Source organism: Pristiophorus japonicus, chromosome 6, assembly GCF_044704955.1.
Source record: "Pristiophorus japonicus isolate sPriJap1 chromosome 6, sPriJap1.hap1, whole genome shotgun sequence".
In the NCBI taxonomy this organism is placed as follows: domain Eukaryota; kingdom Metazoa; phylum Chordata; class Chondrichthyes; family Pristiophoridae; genus Pristiophorus; species Pristiophorus japonicus.
In genome coordinates this window covers 193,572,090-193,594,509 of record NC_091982.1, presented here as the reverse complement: position 1 = coordinate 193,594,509, position 22,420 = coordinate 193,572,090, and the positions used below count along the sequence as shown (strand labels likewise).

Here is a 22,420-nt window from a genome sequence, read left to right as displayed (position 1 = left end):
GCTCCTGCGTCATGTAGGCCGAGGTCAGGTCCAACTTGGTGAACATCTTCCCTCCAGCCAGGGTCGCAAATAGGTCGTCTGACTTAGATAGTGGGTACTGGTCCTGTTGCGAAAGACAGTTAATCGTTACTTTATAGTCTCCACAAATTCTAACCGTGCCGTCCTTTTTAAGTGCCGGGACAATCGGACTAGCCCACTCGTTGAATTCCACCAACACGATGATGCCTTCTTGCTGCAGCCTGTCCAGCTCAATTTCTACTTTCTCACGCATCATGTACGGTACCGCCCGTGCCTTGTGGTGGATGGGTCACGTACCGTGGACCAAATGGATCTGCACTTTCACCCCCGAGAAGCTTCCAATGCCTGGCTTGAACAACGATGGGAACTTGCTCAGAATCTGGGCACATGAGGCGTCATCGACGGATGTAAGCACTCAGATGTCGTTCCAGTTCAAGTGGATTTTTCCCAGCCAGCTTCTGCCAAACTATGTGGGACCATCCCCTGGCACAGTCCACAGCGGGAGTTCATGTACTGCTCCATCATAGGAGATTTTGACTTCTGCACTTCCAATTACAGGGATTAGTTCCTTGGTGTAAGTCCTTAGTTTGGTGTGAATGGGGCTGAGCTTGGGCCTGTGTGCCTTTTTGCCTCACAGCCTGTCGAAGGCCTTTTTACTCATTATGGACTGACTCGCACCCGTGTCCAGTTCCATAGATACTGGAATTCCATTCAGTTCAACTTTCAGCATTATTGGTGGACATTTCATCGTGAATGTGTGTACCCCGTACACTTCTGCCTCCTCGGTACGAGTCTCCAATTCAGCCTGATCCCCAGTGGATCGATCTTCCTCTGCAACGTGGTGGTTTGCAGGGTTTGCAGCTCGCCTGCACATTTGCTGGAGGTGTCCCATTGTTCTGCAACCATTGCACATATAGTGCATGAAGCGGCATTGATGGGGGCGATGGTCACCTCCACAGCACCAACAAGGTGTTAACTGCCTCGCATTAACGATTGATGGCAGACTCTGGGTCATCTGAGTTAGTGCAGTAGCAGCCGGCGTGTACGTTCTGCCATGTATATTCCTGCTCGAAAACAACGTTACTTTATGCACAGTACAGGCCAAAACTTCTTTACTCTGCGAAATCTGTTTGGTGTTGTCACTGGTGGACATAAATGCCTGGGGTATCGTTATGGCTTTACTTAGATTCGGGGTTTCTACAGTCAACAGTTTGCGAAGAATTGTCTCATGGCCAATGCCCAGTACAAAAAAGTCTCTCAGAATTTGTTCTCGGAATCCTCCAAATTCACAATGTCCTGCGAGGCACCTTAGTTCGGTGACGTAGCTCGGCACTTCCTGTCCCTCCGATCGTTGACATGTGTAGAACCGATATCTCGCCATCAAAATGCGGTCCTTAGGATCCCGGACCAGCGTACACAATTCTTCGTAGGAATTCTCTGTTGGTTTTGCCGGAGCTAGGAGATTCGTCATGAGGCCATATGTTGTTGCCCCACAGACAGTTAGGAGGATCGCCCTTCGTTTGGCAGCGTTCTCATCCCTTTCCAGCTCGTTAGCCACAAAGTATTGGTCGAGTCTCTCCACGAAGGCCTCCCAATCGTCCCCTTCTGAGAACTTCTCCAGGACACCAACTGTCCTTTGCATTTTCGTGCAGGTGTTCATTACCTCGTCTCCAGTTGTTATGCTCCTAATAAAGGATGAAACTGAGTACTGTGTACAATGAGCAAGTGTGACCTTAGCTCCTTTAATGCGACTCCAGTACCTCGTGGGTGGCCTGCTTATATACCGTGCTTCCAAGGGATGCTGGGATCCCTTGGCACTCCAACAGGTAGGCCCTCTGGTGGTAGTGTAATACAGGTTACAAGGGGTTAAATACATAACAGGTTTTAAGGAGCATCTTGAAGGAGGATAGAGAGGGAGAGGTTTAGGCAAGGAGTTCCAGAGCTTGGGTCCTCGGCAACAGAAGGTTGAGCGATTATAATCAGGGATGCTCAAAAGAGCAGAATTAGAGGAGCACAGACATCTCGGGTGGGTGGGGGCTGGAGGAGATTACCGAGATAGGGAGGGGCGAGACCATGGAGGGATTTGAAAATAAGGATTAGAATTTTGAAATCGAGGCGTTGCTTAACCGGAAGCCAATGTAAGTCAGCGAGCACAGGGGTGATGGGTGAGCGTGACTTGTGGGTCAGTGAGCACAGAGGTGATGGGTGATGAGTTTTGGATCACCTCTCGTTTACGTAGGGTAGAATGTGGGAGGCAAGCCAGGAGTGTGTTGGAATAGTCAAGTCTAGCGGTAACAAAGGCATGGATGAGGGCATCAACAGCGGATGGGCTGAGGCAAGTGTGGAGACGGGCGATGTTACAGAGGTGGAAATAGGTGGTCTTAGTTATGTTGTGGATATATGGTCGAAAGCTCATTTCAGTATCAAATATGACACCAAGGTTACGAACAGTCTGGTTTGGCCTCACAGGGAAACTGGGGAGAGGGTTGGAGGCAGTGGCTAGGGAACGGTCTTCCTCATATTCAATTGGAGAACATTTCTGCTCATGCAGTACTGGATGTCGGATAAGCAATCTGATAATTTACAGATTGTGACGGGGTCGAGAGAAATGATAGTGAGGCAAAACTGGGTGTCATCAGCGTACATGTGGCAACTGACGCTGCGTTTTCAGATGATGTCGCCAAGGGGCAACATGTAGATGAGGGGAAAAATAATTGTTAAGAATATGAAGAAGCCAGATTTTGAGATGGAACAAATCTTCAATTTTCGCACATTTGGTTGAAGGTGCTTGGAGGCTCCTACTATTTTTAGAAGACCTTGAATAGCCAACATAACTTTTAAAAATTACAAATGTTTACTAACATATGGCATATGCAAAAATGATTTTCTTAATGTTATGTCTTTAGATGCTCTGATAATGACTCCACGAGGCAATGTGTTGTACTTGAACTGTAGTGACCTTAGTCCTTTATTGATAACTCCAGAGTGAGGATCACACCTGGTGGCCTACCTTTTACACTAGGCCTGGCACGCCTTTACAGGTACCCTACAAGTCTCCCACTGAGGTGCCCCCTGGTGGCACACCTTGTAATAATACAAGCAGTAACCATGTAGGATACATGATATCATTCTCCCCGAAGCCTTTAGTGCAAATCGCCTTCATGCAGTGACTGTGCTCTGGGCTTATCTCTATCTGGTTCACCCTTGGAGGGTCGTTTCCATCTTGAGTGAGTAGGTGGTGTTTCGTTGTCAGTGGAAGTGCTGGTGGTTTCTGTTTGTGCGTCCATGATCACTCCATTTCCCCGCCCCCCCCCCCCTCACATATAGATTATGCCGGTGGCTCATTACATTCATGTTCAGAAAAAAAAAATTTGCATTTACATCATTACATTTGTGGTACAGTTGTGAGGCAAGTACATTTGACTGGTGAGGTACATACTGGATATATACTTGGAATCAGTGCTGGTGTGTGAGGACAAGCTGATACCAGAACTGCTGGCTGGTGTCCAGGTAGTCTGGTGGTGGTGCGGTGCCCAGTGCTAGCAGTGGGAACCCGGTTGGCTCCAGTTGCCTGCTCAAGGAACCTTTGCCGTTGCTCCTAGCGTCGGGCAGGTTCATAGATGTCTGTGACCTCCCTGTCCTTTCCTTACGTCCCGGGTCGCTGCTGCTTCCTGAGGAGCAGTCATCTGTCAGTGCACAGGGAACTGCTGACTCGCTTGCCTGGGCGTTATTTGGTTTGGGATCCTGGCTGGTCCCGGTCCCATTTGGGAGAACCATTGCGGGTGACTCTTCGTTCCCGGGTGTAGCCTTGGTGGCAATAAGGTCTGGGGGCTGCGTCTTAGCGCAGTTTGCTCTTTCAGGTTCGTGGCGGTTGGTGCCATCGGGTGCCTGAGAGGTGGAGCTGATCAGGGGCAGAGTATCGATACCGGTGCCGTTGCCCTCATGAGATCACTTGCTCTGCGGCTTGTATGTATTGGCTGCTTGTGGCCACACTCCATGGTGCATAACTCTGGTCCCAGGGGCGCAGGTTACTACATTGGGTAGCTCACTGGACCTGTGTGCTCCCGATGGGTGTCTGCCCGCTGCATTGATGTATGTAGTTGAAATCCTACTTTGCACACCGTTTCATTACTCATAGTAAATAACCTGTAGCTCCGATCGCGTGACTTTTCTTTGCTTATTGCATGTACACAGCTCTGATCATCAATTACACATTTTACATCTAACTCACAGTTGCTCTTACATTGATTGAGTGTGTGGAACTGTCCCTTTAAGTGTGGTGGGTTGCAGGCCTCCTTGCTATCTTTACCTCAATCCTCTTCTCCATTTGGTGCCATGTGTTGCTCCATCAGCGCTGCACCGCATGGTCTGGCCGCTGCCATCTTTTTCTTCAGCGCATCATCTCATGGTTTGGGCGCCAGCTTTCCTCCATCCACGATGTCGACCGGTGATTTTCTTCTCCCCGGGTTCTGCAATTGAAGCTGGGAAGTCGCCTTTGGATCCGATGTTCTCCCTCCGGAGTCCTGCCACTGGAGCCTGGAAGATGCGTTCGGGTCGTCTCAGCTGGATTATCTCCACGCTGTCGTGCTGAGCAGTCTGTGCCTCGGGTGCTGTGCTGCTCTGCTCTCTGGTGTTGGGTCCACCCTCAGGTGAGGGCTTGCTTTGCCTCTGAGCGCGGAGGTCGTCGATCGCTGGAGGGATGAAACCTTCCCAACTCCAATGGATCTTCTCCATTCATCTTCTTCCGAGTAGCGTTGGTCCATCACCTGCAGCAATCCACAGAGGTAACTTGTGCACCGCGCCATCATGGAGTACCTTAACATCCACACTACCAACGACTGGGATATGTTCATCGGTGTAGGTGCGCAGCTTTGCCTGAACCAGGACCAACTTGGGTTCAGCTTGATTGTCCCATAGCCTCTCAAAGGCTTCTTGATTCATTACTGACTGGCTCGCCCCCGTGTTCACTTCCATGAAGACTGGAACGCCATTTATCTCGACTTCCATCCTCAACGGGGAACACTCGGTGGTGCAGGTAAACATGCTATATACCTCATCGTGGGGCTGAGCTGCCTCTCTGCCTATCGTTTCATAATCCGCGCTGGATTCATGGCCATCTACAGACTCTTCATCAACACACTGAGTCATATTTCTTTTACACGTTCGCTGGAGGTGACCCTTTGTGCTGCAACCTTTACACACACAGACTTTAAAGCGGCACTGGTTAGCCCTGTGATTCCCTCTGCAATGCCAGCATGGAGATACTCGGTTATCCCCCCTCGGCGGACTCTGAGTTAAGGGACTCGGGGGCCTGTTCTCTCTTCCCTGAGAAGGTTCACGTTCTACAGTACAGCCTCTAAAAGATGCCACTCTGTGCACAGTACTTGCCGGGTTTGAGTCCTGAGGGTGAATCATCTGCCTAGAGCCGCAGGTCGAGGTCATGAATGCCTGGCTCACGGAGATGGCCTCCTGCAGTGTGACTGTGGTATCCGCAGACAGCAGTTTATGAAGAAGGCCTTCATGGCCGATTCCAATGACAAAGATATCCCACAGCGCTTCGGTGAGGTGGTTGTCGAAATCACACGGTGCCACCAGCCTCCTGAGATCTGCAGCATATTTCACGATTTCCTGGCCTTCGGGCCATCGGTGGGTGTAAAACCGGTGTCTGGCTGTGAGGATGCTCTCTTTGGGCTTGAGTTGTTCTTGGATCAGCATTGCAAGCTCCTCATATGTCTTGGTCGTTGTCTTCGCTGGTGCCAGCAAGTCCCTGACGAGGCCATAGACGGTGGGCCCACAACTGGTTAGCAGGATAGCTCTGCGCTTATCAGCCAGTGTGGTCGGATTGTCGCCTGGCAGGTCGTTTGCTGTGAAAAAATGGTCGAGCCTCTCCACAAAGGCGTCCCAATCATCACCATCGGCGAACTGCTGCAACGTACCAAGGGTAGCCATTTTCGCATGAAGGTCCATAATTTAGTCACCAATTGTTATGTTTTTAGATGCTCTGATAATGACTCCACGAGGCAATGTGTTGTACTTGAACTGTAATGACAACTCCAGTATTGATAACTCCAGAGTGAGGATCACACCTGGTGGCCTGCCTTTTATATTAGGCCTGGCACACCTGTACGTGTAACCTGCAAGTCTCCCACTGAGCTGCCCCCTGGTGGCACACCTTGTAATAGTACAAGCAGTAACCATGTTGGATACATGACACTTAATATTTGTAAATGCATGGAATCACAGAGCATTTCTCAGTCCATCACATTTACTGTTTTATTTTGGTACCAGAGGCTCTTTTATAAATCTGAAAGTGTTAATAGATATGTGACCAGAAATCTACTTGAATTTTATGACTTGCCAGGTCAACATTCACTGCTGTAAATGCAATGCGACAATGCCATCTGCAGAATGTTTCAGAAATGGACTGCAAATAAGTGTTGATCTCACAAATACATTTTATTGAGTTATGCAGCAAATTCCATTTTTCAGCACAATTCATTAGCTTTAATGCCTTTGAATTTGTGTGACCAGTATTGGTTTTGCAGTTATTTCTGTTTTAAATCTTGTAACTTACAAAATATAGCCTGACTATTGACATTTCTGCAAAAAATGAGTGATTGAGCTTCTGTCAGGGGAACCTTGAAGTCTAAAAATCCCTGACCGAATGTCTTTTGCTCCTCGGTGCTATAAACTGCATACACAAATGAATCATTTTTAATATTGAAACCTACACTCACATTTTTATTTTACAATTGAATCGATGTAAAATTGTCCAAAAAATATTTGACTATGATAATCAAAAAGAGCTTTTATATGCAAATTATTACAATTTGATTGACAGCTCCCTTCAGGTAAATTGTGCAATGGGCTGACATTAATTAGTGTGCTCAACATTCAAAAATATAAATAATTGAGGATTTGTTTACTACTGGATTAAGATTCTACATTTAAATGTGCTATCTGAAGCATGGATATAAAATGTTTACACAAGAACATAAGAAATAGGAACAGGAGTAGGCCATACGGCTCCTCGAGCCTGCTCTGTCATTCAATAAGCTCATGGCTGATCTGATCATGGACCCAGTTCTGCTTCCCTTCCCACTCCCCTTATCCCCTTATCGTTTAAGAAACTCTATTTCTGTCTTAAATTTATTCATTGTCCCAGCTTCCACAGCTCTCTGAGGCAGCGAATTCTACAGATTTACAATCCTCTGAGAGAAGAAATTTCTCCTCATCTCAGTTTTAAATGGGTGACCCCTTATTCTAAAATCATGCCCTCTAGTTCTAGTCTTCCCCATCTTTGAAAAGATTATACTTAGATCAGTGTCCTAGTCTGATTTACAGTTAAATTGGTTGTGTGACCCATAGAAAAAATGAGTATTGCCTGAACACTCTTCAGTAAGTACTGAAAGGCACACAACAAATTAGTTACCCATTTTGTAAGGGATACAGTTACAATTTTGCAGCTCTTTTTAAGTGCTGAAGATTAAAACTTTTTTTGTTTTGCTTTCTTTTTATCCTTGTATGATCTTCAATTATAGGAGTATATGGGGAGCTTTTCAGGAGGTTACATTTATGATAAAGGTAGGAATAGCCCACTTGAAATACACCATCATGGATCTACCAAGTTGAATATCGGGGTCAATTTAGACTGCGTCAGACATATCACTGCAACATTCTTTTGTTTCAGATTTCATTTACAATTAGAAGTAGAAAACCACATATCACAGACGGTGGTACCTTCTAAGTATCTGCAAATTTTCCAGTTGATTTGTGCCAACTAGAAAATAGGATTTTGGGGGAGGAAATTGAGTTTTGACTAATTTTCTGCCAGATTGAACGTCCAGGTTATGTTTATTTGGATGGAAACTGTTTATTGCATAGTGCTAAAAGTCCTCAACTTAAACAGTTATTGGCGGGGGATCTAATCAGCTTTAGGTTTGTTGTACCATTTCATTAAGACTATACTCTTCTGCCGTGTGTGCCCTCAGCTCTGCTTAAAGTATTAATTTGCACTTTAGATGTAGATCTGTCAATGGGAATACCTTTATTTTGTGTTATGAAGAGGATGAAAACATGGAAGAGGCTAGGTTGGAGGTCTTACCAAAAGTACATCGTCGCTACACATAGAAACTCACTCGCCAGGGTTTAGAGACACAGAAGATCTTGCTTGGGCATTCCCACAACACAAGGAGCATGCACTAGGAGGAGAGGAAGTGGAACAGAACAGCCAGCTGCTAAAGTAAGGAGAGCACAACTGATCACCCAGTAAAAGTCAACTCATCAAATAAAGTCACTTGCTTGTTCTCCCTCCCCACTCCCCTCCACCCCTGCTCCCCAATACTCTCTCAAACTCCCTCATTTTCCAAGACTTCTCCCAAGGTCCTTCATAAGGCACAAGTTTACGTTTCCCCTGCCATCATCCAACTATCAAAAGATTATGCAGAGATTACATGGAATACGCAGAGATGAACTCAGAACTTTGTGGTCAAGCTGTCTCTACTTCAAACAACATTCACCAGGAAATGCCAACAAAATTAATTGTTCCCTTTCTGCTGCAGTTATTAATGATGTGACGATCCTTTGTGCTGGCTAACTTATGGTCGTACTCCAAATCTACTATTCCTGTGAGGTTGACAGGCGAGTGACAAGTATCGGCCGCCTGGGGCTTAGAGGTCAGAGTCGGCTCTTTTCTCAGAGAAGCAGGGGACCAGTTTCTGTAAACTTCTCTCTTGCAGTGGCAATGGTAGGAAAGTCCAGGTCTAAAAGCCAGACGGAAAAACTGTTCTGGGAGAAATGTAATTTTAGATTGAATAGATAATGCAGCTAATAAATATTTATAAACATATAACATAAAACAAAGTCCTCATAGATTGCTGAGTGCTAAAATGTCATTACATAGGACTTGACAGTATAATAATAATATTGCATTTTTAAGAATGAGCTATGTTCCAAAATGTGCTTATGGAAATTTATCTGTAGGGAAACTAAATTAATATATTTGTGAAAATATTAATCTAAACCATATTCTTCAGATTATGTAAATGAAGGCTAGAGTCACATAAAAGTACACCACTTTGGACAGTTGTTTCCAGAAATATATCATTAAGTGCACCTGTTTGCATTGCCAAATTGGTGCTTATCTTTATTTATAAATAAAATGCAAAATAAATACCTTCATGGTGAAGAAAATCCAAAGGAGATAGAAATGATGCATATAAGCCTTTTATGTAAAATAATTTTAAAAACTATTTAAAAAAAAAATCTATATTAAGTGATGAAAAGTTATATTAATGATTTTCTCAACTATTTCTTATCGGCTTAGATTTTCTGGTCGTAACCATAGTAACTCATTCATTTTAAAGGGTTGCCACCAACATTATAATTGAACATCTAGGCCACTGATTTTTGCTGAGATATGATTCCATGTACATGAGAAGCTTTTCGATACCTTGCCCAAATGCCAATTTTCATGTGAGCCTGGATAATGAGTGTAGTCAGACTATTCCAGCGATGAAAGGGGATCCTGTCATGATCTCACTTCCACACATGGGCACTTTGTAGCAGGCGTGATTGGATAGGAGCGGTGAACTCTGGCTTTTTTTTGCCACTACCTACCCTTAGGCACTGAAGTCAATTGTAATACCAAGCTAACTTAACGTAAACGAAGAATCAAACCTGGACTTTCTAGTCTATATGCCTTGATCATCAAAGGACACCAGTTACACGACTTTTAATCTTAAAACAATTATGAATGATTCCCTTAATGATTGAATGGAAAAATGCATTGCTATGACACAAATGAGCCATAAACGACTATGAGGGTCTGAAGTTCATTCGCAGGTCTGTGGTAAGTTAAATGATCTCAGTTGGGGTAGCAATAGGATATTATAATTAATCTCAGCAAAACTAGTCTAAGGAGAGAAAAATCAGCCAGGGTTTTTTGTCCTAACCACTATCCACTTCTCCCTGCTGGAACATGCATGAGCTTACGCCCTCAGAAGGATTTTCCATGATCTTCTTCCCTGCTGCAATTTTCTGCAGTGTTCTAGTTCCTTGCAGCAATTCATCTCTTAGCAATTTTACAAGTTATTCTTATTTCTGGTGATGATTGGGGTTGATATCTCAGAGCTTTGCCATCAGTCATTGGGACATGGTTTCTCAGCCGTTCACTGTGATGCTCATTCATCTTGTAGTGGCTTGCCACAATACTCTTTCCCAGAGAGATTTATGGGTAAATTAACCAATCCTGTGTTTTCAGTGGGGAGCCATGCTTCAAGGTAGTGTGGATCAGAGACAGGGCTAGAAAACTGTAGACCAATTCTTCGACTAGTGCTTCATCTGAGAGCAGCTCCCACTGAGAGTGTAGGATCAGTAAATTTACCCTTTCCTGTACAGCTATAACTTCTAACCATGACTTCAATGCAGTACTTGCTTCTTGCTCAGATTCACACAATATTTTGGAACATGTCCAATAATTGAGGGTTTCTTAATGAAATTATTCATGATGTTTCTGTTTTTCCTTGTAATTAGCTGTTAAACCACTGTTTCTCATAATGATCAGTTGTGATGCTGTTGAGTGATTAACTTTGTTCGTCTCATTTCTCTCTGTAATTAGGCACATTGTTCTAATTTTTCTCCATTAAATGCGGTTCTCTGTGTTTAGCTACGATGCTTTCATTTCCCAGTAATTGTCCACAATATCCCTGTTTCTCCTGTGATTGTCTACAATATCCCTGTTTCACCTGTGATTGTCCACAATGTCCCTGTTTTTCCCAGTGATTGTCCACAATGTCCCTGTTTCTCCTGTGATTGTCTACAATGTCCCTGTTTCACCTGTGATTGTCCACAATGTCCCTGTTTCTCCTGTGATTGTCCACAATGTCCCTGTTTCTCCCAATGATTGTCCACAATGTCCCTGTTTCTCCTGTGATTGTCCACAATGTCCCTGTTTCTCCCAATGATTGTCCACAATGTCCCTGTTTCTCCTGTGATTGTCCACTATGTCCCTGTTTCTCCCAATGATTGTCCACAATGTCCCTGTTTCTCCTGTGATTGTCCACAATGTCCCTGTTTCTCCCAATGATTGTCCACAATGTCCCTGTTTCTCCTGTGATTGTCCACAATGTCCCTGTTTCTCCTGTGATTGTCCACTATGTCCCTGTTTCTCCTGTGATTGTCCACAATGTCCCTGTTTTTCCCAGTGATTGTCCACAATGTCCCTGTTTTTCCCAGTGATTGTCCACAATGTCCCTGTTTCTCCCAGTGATTGTCCACAATGTCCCTGTTTCTCCTGTGATTGTCCACAATGTCCCTGTTTCTCCCAGTGATTAGCTGTGTTCTTGTTTTGTGTCTGGTGCAGAGCTTATTCATTAGAACAGATTGGTGATGAGACACCGGCATTCATTTTTAATGTAATTTGCTGTGATATTTTAATTTTGCTTCGACAAATTTTTATGATCCTAGATGGCATATTTGTTTTTCATTGTGGTTCGGCAGTGACCTCATTTCCTGGACCTCACTGTAATGCTCTAATTTCTTGTAGGGATTCATAGTGATGCTCTCATTATTTGAATGGCCGTCTTATCTCTGAGGGATTCATCTTGACATGATTGTCACTCACAGTATCTTGCTGCCAGTGCTGTCATTACTTGTAGTATTTCCTTCAGGTCCTCTCATTTTTGACAGCGTTTCACTGCAATGCTCTAACTTCTCATAGAAATGTTCTTTAACACTTGTTCCCTGCCAGGATTCACCATAAGACACTCATTTCTTTTACAGCAATTTAGCATAGCACTCTTATGAATATTACTGCGTGATTTTTAACACCCACTTGTTCAGAATTAGGTTAAAATCTAGCAATGATCCTAATTCACAAACTTTGCATAACAGCGTGTACATAGCTTTGTGGCACTTAACACCTGCTGTTTAAATTAAATTACTGAATTCCAGTAGCAAATGCAGCTGTGATTCATCAAGCACAGGATTGCTTCTGATTGTTGATGCAAGTACTATGTTATTGGAGTTCTATAAATTAAATGGAGCATTATTACCCTAAACTTCTATCTTTTGAGCAAACGTGCTTACCTTAGATCATAACTCAATAGCCATGACAAGATATATATTTTTTAAATCTTAATACTTGTTTGCATGTTGCTATGTTGCAAATATGATTAGGTTCATTGACATCATATAATTGCAGAAGAAGCTGAAGCAGGTATTAATGCGAGAAGGGTTTAAAATATGCATTAGTTGACAACAGAGTGCTAACTAATGTCACCAAGCTACCAACTAATGCATATTCTAAGTTGGCAGTAGGCTGATGCATTGTACCATGGAGTGATAAATTCTCACCCCCAGTTTCTCACTTGATGAGTTTCTTGAATTGCAGCTAGGACATCATAGGAACGGACATGACAGGAAAAGAATATTGCAGTCCATCTGGTCAGTCCCGATGGCTAGAAAATATCATAGCCCATAGTCTTTCTCGTACCTATCCAAATTTCTTTGGACACTTATGGGAGTGGCCACAACTGCAAACCGGCCAAAGGGACTCTGGAACCGATGTCGAACCGACCGAAGGGACTCCGGGACCGGCGTTGAACTGGCCGAAGGGACCAAGCTGCCGTAATTTCTTCGGGGGGCCGGGATTCCTACCACTGACTTACATCTTAAACTTTTAAGCAATTTTTAAACTTTTAATCAACTTTTAAACTTTAAATCAATTTGGGAAAACTTTTATAATCTACTACTGATTTACATTTTAGACCTTTTATCAACTTTTAACCAACTCGTAATCTATTTTTTAAACTTTTAATCAACCTGAGTAACTTTTTAAACAATTTGGAAATACTTTTAAACTTTTAAACAACTTGGAAACCTTGGAAGAAACTTTTTAAAACATCCCTCGGAACCCCAGCAGACAGCTGACCTTCCTAATGCCTGTCCCCAATCAAGCCTCAGGCCACCTACCATCAGTGGCGCTACTCGGCGCCGAGCTTGCGGCCAACATCTCGCTGTAGACAATTAGGCTTATACAGCAGTGCCTGGTGTCCAGTCGTCTTGGACCCCCTTGCCACTGGACCAAGACCTTGCTCAGCTAAGCCCGTGTGGTTGCCGGTGTGCAGTGGCCACCCCACGTTAAAAGAACTCATGCGCAGGTATCTTCCACTTCGTTAATATGAAGTTCGGGACCTGGAATGTCAGGCCCCTCATGGACAATTCCAACAGCAACAGGCCAGAACGCCGCACCGCCATAGTTGCCCGGGAATTTAGACGCTTTGACATCGACATCGCCACCCTAAGCGAGACCTGGCGGGCAGGGGAAGGCCAGCTCAAGGAACATGGTGGAGGTTACACCTTTTTCTGGAAAGGAAAACCAGAGGAAGAACACCGCCTTCATGGAGTCGGCTTCGCCGTCAAAAATGAGCTGGTCGACAGCCTCAAAGACTCCCCCTGCGGGGTTAACGAATGCTTCATGACTCTTCGTCTTACCCTATCCCACAAACAATTTGCCGCAGTCATCAGTGCGTACGCCCCAACACTCAATGCAATGGATGGGGCTAAAGATGGTTTTTATTCCAACCTCAAGACATCCCTGTCATGCGTCCCCGTGACAAATTAATCCTCCTAGGTGACTTTAATGCCGGGATCGGCAAAGACACAGCTTTCTGAGGAGGCGTGATTGGCAGAGAGTGGGTAGGGAAAGCCAATTCCAGCGGTACCCTACTCCTGACAAAATGTCTAGAACATGAACTCCTCATCACCAACACCCTGTTCCACCAGAGTGAAAAATACAAGGCATCATGGCAACACCCTCGCTCCAAACACTGGCACCTGCTCGACTATGTCATCGTTCGAGCCAGGGATCGCAAGGATGTGCGCATCACCCGCGCCATGACAGGACTGCTGGACGGACCACCGCCTAATCCGATCCATCATCGATATTAACATAGCCTCAAAGCAGAGGGGACAGCAGAAGCAGTGCCGCAAAAAAATTAATGCCAGGGCCAGCTAGGAGAGCCCTACACAGCCAGCGCCCCACAGCTAATCTGGCGTGCCTTGATGACCCTGAGATGCTGAATGCCCACAGCGCTTGGTCTGCCCTCCAGGCCTCTATAACCTGCGCCTGTGAAGAGACACTTGGTCACTCAACCAGAAAACATCAGGACTGGTTTGATGAAAATGTTCAGGAGATCCAAGAACTAATAGATCGCAAGCGCAGAGCATTTCTGAGCCTCAAGCAACAATCCAACTCGGGAGCAACAAAGCAACGTTACAGACAGCTCAAAGCTGAGGTCCAACAAAAAACCCTGGACCTAACGAACAGGTGGTGGATGGAGAAAGCACAGGAGATACAACAACTGGCCGACAGCCACGAAATGCGAGGATTCTTCATTGCAGTCAAGGCCACCTACGGTCCAAACTCCCAAGGCCCCACCCCACTCCTGGCCAAGAACGGGGAAACACTCATCAAGGACACCGAGGCTGTCAGGGCCCGTTGGAAGGAGCACTTCGAAGATCTCCTCAATCGAGACTCGACCTTTGACTCGAGTGTTTTCGATTCCATCCCTCAGCATGCGACCCGCCACCACCTCAGTGAAACCGCAGCATTGCACGAGGTAGGCAAAGCCATAAAACAGCTCAAGAATAACAAGGCTACGGGTGTGGATGGAATCCCTGCTGAGGCGCTAAAGTATGTCGAAGAGGCGCTATTGGCGCGGATACATGACCTCATCTCCCTCATCTAGAGGGATGAGAGCATACCGGGAGACCTCAGAGATGCAGTAATCGTGACCATCTTTTAAAAAGGGGACAAGTCCGACTGCGGAAACTACAGGGGAATCTCCCTGCTATCAGCCACTGGGAAAGTTTCCGCTAGATTTCTCCTCAACCGTCTTCTCCCTGTGGCCGAAGGGCTCCTCCCGGAATCACAGTGCGGATTTCGGCCCCTACGGGGCACAACAGACATGATCTTTGCAGCGCGACAGCTGCAGGAAAATTGCAGAGAGCAGCGCCAGCCCTTATACATGGCCTTTTTCGATCTTACAAAGGCCTTTGACACTGTCAACAGTGAGGGTCTATGGAGCATCGTCCTCCGTTTCGGATGCCCTCAAAAGTTTGTCAACATCCTTCACCTGCTCCACGATGACATGCAGGCCGTGATCCTTACCAACGGATCTATTACAGACCCAATCCACGTCCGGACCGGGCTGCGTCATCACTCCAATCCTCTTCTCAATCTTCCTCGCTGCCATGCTCCACTTTGCAATCAACAAGCTCCTCGCTGGAGTGGAACTAAACTACAGAACCAGTGGGAAGCTGTTTAACTTACGCCGCCTCCAGGCCAGGTCGAAGATCACCCCAACCTCTGTCGTTGAGCTGCAATACGCGGACGACGCCTGCGTCTGCGCACATTCTGAGGCTGAACTCGAGGATATAGTCAATGTATTCACCGAGGCATATGAAAGCATGGGCCTTACGCTTAATATCGTAAGACAAAGGTCCTCCACCAGCCTGTCCTCGCCGCACAGTACTGCCCCCCAGTCATCAAGATTCACGGCGCAGCCCTCGACAAAGTGGACCATTTCCCATACCTCGGGAGCCTCTTATTAACAAAAGTAGACATTGATGCGGAGATTCAACACCGCCTCCAGTGTGCCAGTGCAGCTTTCGGCCGCCTGAGGAAAAGAGTGTTTGAAGACCAGGCCCTCAAATCTACCACCAAGCTCATGGTCTACAGGGCGGTAGTAATACCCGCCCTCCTGTATGGATCAGAGGCATGGACAATGTACAGAAGACACCGCAAGTCGCTGGAGATATATCACCAACGATGTCTCCGCAAGATCCTGCAAATCCCCTGGAGGACAGACACACCAACATCAGTGTCCTCGTCCAGGCTAACATCCCCAGCATTGAAGCACTGACCACACTCGATCAGCTTTGCTGAGCAGGCCGCATAGTTGGCATGCCAGACACGAGCCTCCCTAAGCACATGCTCTATGCGGTGCTCCTTGACGGCAAACGAGCCAAAAGTGGGCAGCGGAAACGTTACAAAGACACCCTCAAAGCCTCTCTGATAAAGTGCGACATCTCCACTGACACCTGGGAGTCCCTGGCCGAAGACCGTTCTAGGTGGAGAAAGTGCATCCGGGGGGGGGGGGGGGTGGCGTTGAGCTCTTCGAATCTCAATACCGAGAGCATGAAGAGGTCAAGCGCAAGCAGCAGAAGGAGCATGCGGCAAACCAGTCTCACCCACCCCTTCCCTCGACGAATGTCTGTCCCATCTGTGACAAGATCTGTGGCTCTCATATTGGACTGTTCAGCCACCAAAGAACTCACTTCAGGAGTGGAAGCAAGTCTTCCTCGATTCTGAGGGACTGCCTATGATGATGATGATGATGATAAACTCGTCTTCATTTTCACTACATCATGTTGAAATGGATATAACTCTTCCACCTAGAACTCCTGCTTGGAACACCTTTCACAAGCCTTTATATGTGGCCCATTACAACTCCAACCTCTCACGTAATAGGGTCTTTCCAGTACCTGTCGTTGGATACATCAGCTGTTTATTACCATCTGGGAGATTCCCACTGCGAATATTGTTCCAGGAAGAATTGGCACATAATGCCTGGGAGAGGCAGCCAACTGGCTGGGGATACCTGACCTAAGGGAGTTAACAGATTTCGCTGTCTAAGCTAATGAACTCCATGGGGTGTAAACAGCTGTGAAAGTTGGTGCAAGCGAGGTCAATGGGCCAGTGCCAGATGTCGGGAAGTGGGTGCTATGCAGTACCTATTCCTGCTACACCACTTTTTAAAGGACGAAGCAGTCATAGAACTCTAGGCTGCCTGTAACTTGTCATCCTCTCTGGGTGCTGAACACCCTTTCATATGTACTCTCCTTCAGCAGATCCAGCACAGCAATGGGGGAGGAAGAGGATGATGATAATGATGAGAACAATGCGGAGGAAGAAGTAAGTCCTTACCTGTTGAGAAAAGATGATAATCATCCTGCCTCCTGCACCTCTAGCGGCCCTGTCTCTTCAGCTATTTCACTACCTTCATCACCCGCCTTTATCGGTCCCATGTACCAGCTCAAACACGTTCGCCTGGAGAAGTCTCAATATAGGGATGAAGATATTGTATTAAGTGACTCACTGAGCCTGAAGGAGCAAGGAGTGGATGTGAGGCTTCAGTTGTTTCCAGCAGAGGCTGTTGAGATGCGTTCCCTTGGCTGAAAAAGTTGTGGACTTAGAGTTCATCAGTCCAATATGAAAAGAAGAACGGTCAATGAACATCACTCCTTTGTCCATGCACTGAGGTTGCTCTAGCAAGATGTGTGATGTATGACAAAGGTCTCGATTCAGTGGCTTCATATGCTGTAACATCAAGGAAGCTTTTTCCTCATTGCAGAAATCAATGGAACAGCTGGCAGCTTCATTACAGAATGCAACCATTTCCCACCGCCGCGCACCAGCCCGCCACAGCAGTGTCCATAACGTTGGTGGTAGAGACTGCAGCGCTGGAGGTCTTGGGGGGGAAATCTTGAGCGAGGCATTCTGGCCTTCAGACACTTTGGAGCCAGGTTACAGTAGATATGGTTTTGGTGCTTTCAGGATCTTGTGGGTGCCACCATTAGATCTGCCATTCTGCTAATCCTTGGCCATATTTCATATTTCCCACTGCCCAGATGTCCTTCTCATAATTTAGTGGCTGGACCCCACATCTACATCTATACAAACTCACAATCACTTCCTGAGATTTGTGCTCTATTCCTCTGACTATGCGGCTCAAGATTTTATGTGGTTTCTTTACTGCTGCTGCACATGGTGCTTATGGCTTCAGTAATTTATCCCATGATACCCCCAAATCGCTATCCTGTATCATGTCCTGAAGAATTGTACCTATCCAGGGAGATTCGTCAATGGAGGCAAGCACACAAATGAAAATGGGAACCCAATCCACTTGGGACATGCATGTTCATTCTGATTGGTCCATTATAGAATGGTATGCACAAATGTCCAGGTGCAGGACACTGACATCCAGGCAGTAGTGAAAGGGATAAGGGAAGTTAAGAAAAAAAGCTAATATATAAATAATTTTCAAATCAGTTGAAAATAATGTGCCGGGTTGCTCGATGGCGGCCCGGAACACGCTAAGACCCGAGTGTCAGCAAAACACGTAAGATGGCGGCGCGGGGCACTGGCGACCTCCCATTTAACTTCTGCCCCACGAGCGGATGTTGACCAGCTTAGCGACCAGTGAAGCTGGCGTTGACATCCGCTCTTGTGGGTCATGAGGCAATTTCCCCGCAGGGCAGAAAAGGGTTGGCGCGTGACGATTACATCAACGCAGGTTGCACATTAGCCCGGGGCGCTAAACACAGGGCAATTTCCGTGAGCCGGTAGCACCCCCTTCCCCAACTCCCCGGGTGAAAAGTGTCTTCTGCCCTGTTAGCGCCTCCGAAAAAGGGGAAATTTTTGTCCTTAACTATAAATCAAAGAAGTTTAGTTTAAATAAATAATAATCTTCTGTTATCGATTGTAGATTGAATGTGGCTGTCTTTTTTCTACCTATTTATAACCTGAGGGTTATTTATTGAAAGATAAATTTCCCAGCTGTGAAGTATTTTTTAGCTTTTTGCATTAGCAAGCATGTAAATTATGAACAGTGATGCTGTTGGTATGCAAAGCTTTGAATGGGATACTGAAAATGTCTTGTTTTCCACTCCATTGATTCCCACATGAGTATACCATTAACTACAATGTCATGTTATCAGGGGATGTAGATCTACTTCTGGGAAGGTCATGTTTTGCGATGGATCCTGCTATAAGATATGGCATCAGCATTTCTGGAATGAGGCCCCATGGCTTCGCTGTACTTTTTCCATCTGTACATTTGTTCATTATATCTGGAGCGGTTTAACAGCTTATGAGATTTTAGGAGTGTTTAGTGGCTGTTGTGTATGCCAACCTGATTTTTCTGAAACTAATTTCTGACAACCTCTATTAATTTCTGGTGCTAAACTGAAATCTCTGGTGCTTCGATTGCAGCATTCTTTCATCCTCCACAGGTCTTAAGGCATATGCAAGATCATTAGAACTACATAATTTAATTCTAAAATGTGATTTCTGCCATGACAAGGAGGAAGATGTGTGACTGCTCTATGCCATGGGCAGTTTTATAAAACTTTCCATCGAATTTTATAAAAAATTATAGAACAGATTTCAAACTTTTAAAAGTTCATAATTTAAAAAAAATCCCAATGTCTGTGAAAAGGTGATCCAAAAAACTAAAACCCCTAAATTGCCCAGTCCCACAAATACCTATCCATAATGGTCAGTACAAATAACTGCTCCATAACAAACAATAACCCAACTAAACTGAAATTGCATTACAAGACAGAAATTTACCACTATGAATTAGTGTAATATAGTATTAGTATAGTATTAGGCAGTCCCTCATGATGAGGATGACCCGCTTCCACACCAAAAAAAAGGTGAGTTCACAGGTGTTTCAAAGAGGGACCTAAAATTCCAGGTTACATCTTGAAGGGTGGAAGATGCCTGTGCGTGAATTCTTTTAACGTGGAGTGGTCATTGCACACCAGCCACCACACAGGCTTGACAGAGCAAGGTCTTGGTTCAGTGGCAAGGATTAACCAAGATGACTGGAGACCAGCTCTGCTGCATGGACCCTTAGGCAAAGAAGCACCTATGATAACTGTGCGTATCCCCAGATGATAGCAGATCTACAACTATTATAAAGTAACTTTTCAACTTCAGGGCCCCGAAACTTCTGGGGCTGTGTTTGTGGGGGGGGGGGGGGCGGGAGGAGGCAGGCATTTGAGGTGAAACTTGTTTATGCTGGAACTTTTCCTCATTTGCATTGGGTCTTTACATTCTGATTGGGAGGATCATGGGCACATCTTCCATCCCCCTCCCTCATGTCCCAGTCTACTCCAGAAGTTCTGCACTTTACGCCCTTGAAAGGACTGCATGTAACTCACCAGCTGAGAGTTGCGCGAATCTTTTAGAGGGCATTTAGAGGCCCCAAATCTTTACTAGTGAAAAATAATCGAATCCGACCGCCAGTTTGAAGTGGTTGCTAAACTGCTTTTATAGGCTCAATGCGTGCACTCTGACTGCACAGATGATCCAATCCACAGAATTTGGCTACTGGCATGGACAGGCAGGGGCTCCGCTCCATTGCACTTGCACCAGTGGAATGGACCAGTCGGAATTTTGAGGCTGCAATATCTTATTCAATACTAACTTAACAGCAAATTAAGTAACACAAAGACTTTCTTTAATAGATAGCACAATGGTTCAGTTACAGTGCAGGATAAGATACAATGGAATTTCCCTATGACCTCACTTACCACACAGTTCTGATATTTTCAATCACCCTAGCACTTCACTCTCCACGTACTGAAACTGCACAGCTCAACGTGTCGCTAACTGGCTAGAAGACCCCTCACCAGCACATGATGCCCAGTGAGTCATCATGTGTAGACACATCCTCTAACCTAGTCTCTAACATCTGTGTAGTGCCAATATCTGAGCTGGTACTTGTGAGAATCACATTGCATCTTCCTGAAGGCTGATCTCCTCTTCCCCCACTGGCAGAGGGGCATCTCATTCTCACCAGCTAAGTGAAGGAGAAGGACAAGGGTTAGCATGTGGTCTGAAGGGGGAGTAGAGAGAGAAAGAGAAGTGGATGGTGAAATCAGCTGCAGATTGTCATGCAGAGTATGTGGGGTTAGCGAGAAGTCAGAAGGGACTTCTGCACAATCTAAATTTAGTTGACAGCTTCTAACCCAACCTTTTCGCAGAGGCTAAAGCCTTCAAGTAAAAACATTAATGAAGGCATTGAAAGACACAAAGATAATTCAATGGCTAATTGGTTATTGTGAAATATGCAAATTTTTATTGTTATTTTGGTTAAACCCTAGTTTTGAACATTAGAAATTTCAGTTACTGAGGAAAACAATGGTAAATGAAAATAAATTCAGCAAATATTCTGGGAGAATTGTAGATGTCAGAAATTGGTGGCCAGATTGTGTAATCAATTTGACTTATTTACTTCGATATATTTCATGATAAATGCAGCATAGGAATTTATAATGGAAAAAATCAACACAAAAAGGACACAGAAAAATGGAGAATGGAGCAGACAGGAAATGCAAGTTTTAAGATATTATAGATAGATTTTTATATGGACGTTGGGGCGTACTTTGGGAGAAAAAAGCACCCCTCTGCCGCCCGCGCCACCCCCCCCCCCCCCCCCCCCCCGACGTACTGATGTACTATTGTAAAACTTACAAGATATATCAGATATCCCACAATTGGCTACAGCCATGCTAGGCAACTCCAAAATTGGCCTTTTGAAGTATTTATCTTACAAGATGATACAGATCCTTAATTTATCTTCAGATTGAAACCTGTCGGTAAATCTGTGAATCAATCTAATTGATAACATGATTTAAATACCCAAGTTTCCACAGTATTCCAGGTTACAGTCAATCGATATTTTTGAATCCAAAAGCTCTGTTACCCCTTGTCAGTGTCCATCACAGTATACTTCCTAGTGTTCCAGAAAGGATAATCATTTTTTAGAAGATTGTGTGAACAGTGTATAAGAATAGATTTTTGCCTTCACTGCCTGAGCAGTAACCTGTCGCCCGCCCATTGTACAAACCGTCTGATTTTCATTCCGTTTATTTCAATGGAATGACAATCAGGTAGGTTTTATAATGAGCAGGCAATCCACTCTGCCAGATTACTGCCCAGGTAGTAAAGATGAAAACTTAAAGATGCTTAATTTAAATGTTGGAAATATCTTTGTGTAATCTGCAGTTGATCATGCGTTGCTTAGAGTTTTTAGTTTAAAATCCCCATTTATAATCTGGCCTGTGTGTTTTAAAAATACTTCCTGTCTTTTTTTTCTTTCAGCTCAGAAAAGGCAGGGGAAATAGCCACAGTGCCACTCACAAAAGTAAGTGTTTCTTAATCTATGTGATGCTTATATATGCTATTTTGTTTCAGGTTAAATTAAAATCCAATGTATATTAGTTAACATACTGATTAGATTAAGAATATGGTGAAGCAGTGACAGTGGTGAAAACATTGTAATCTGCAGTTGATCATGCATTGCTTAGAGTTGGTCAGGGGAGCCTTGAGGAGGAGTTCATAGAGTGCAGAAGGGATGGGTTCCTTGAGCAGTATGTAACGGAACCAACCAGGGGACGGGCTATCTTAGATCTGGTCCTGTGTAATAAGACAGGATTAATAAACAATCTCCTAGTAAAGGATCCCCTCAGAATGAGTGATCATAGCATGATTGAATTTCAAATTCAGATGGAGGGTGAGAAAATTGGATCTCTAACCAGCGTACTA

At 45.0% G+C, this 22,420-nt stretch overlaps 1 protein-coding gene across 1 annotated transcript in view; it reads left to right on the top strand.

The window, feature by feature from the left end:
* LOC139265339 (uncharacterized) overlaps nucleotides 1-22,420 on the top strand; it is a 514,006-nt gene that overhangs the window by 324,625 nt on the left and 166,961 nt on the right. The window contains exon 13 of the mRNA XM_070882307.1: nucleotides 21,977-22,019. Within this exon, the coding sequence (XP_070738408.1) occupies nucleotides 21,977-22,019 (43 nt within the window). The remainder of the gene's footprint in view (nucleotides 1-21,976; nucleotides 22,020-22,420) is intronic.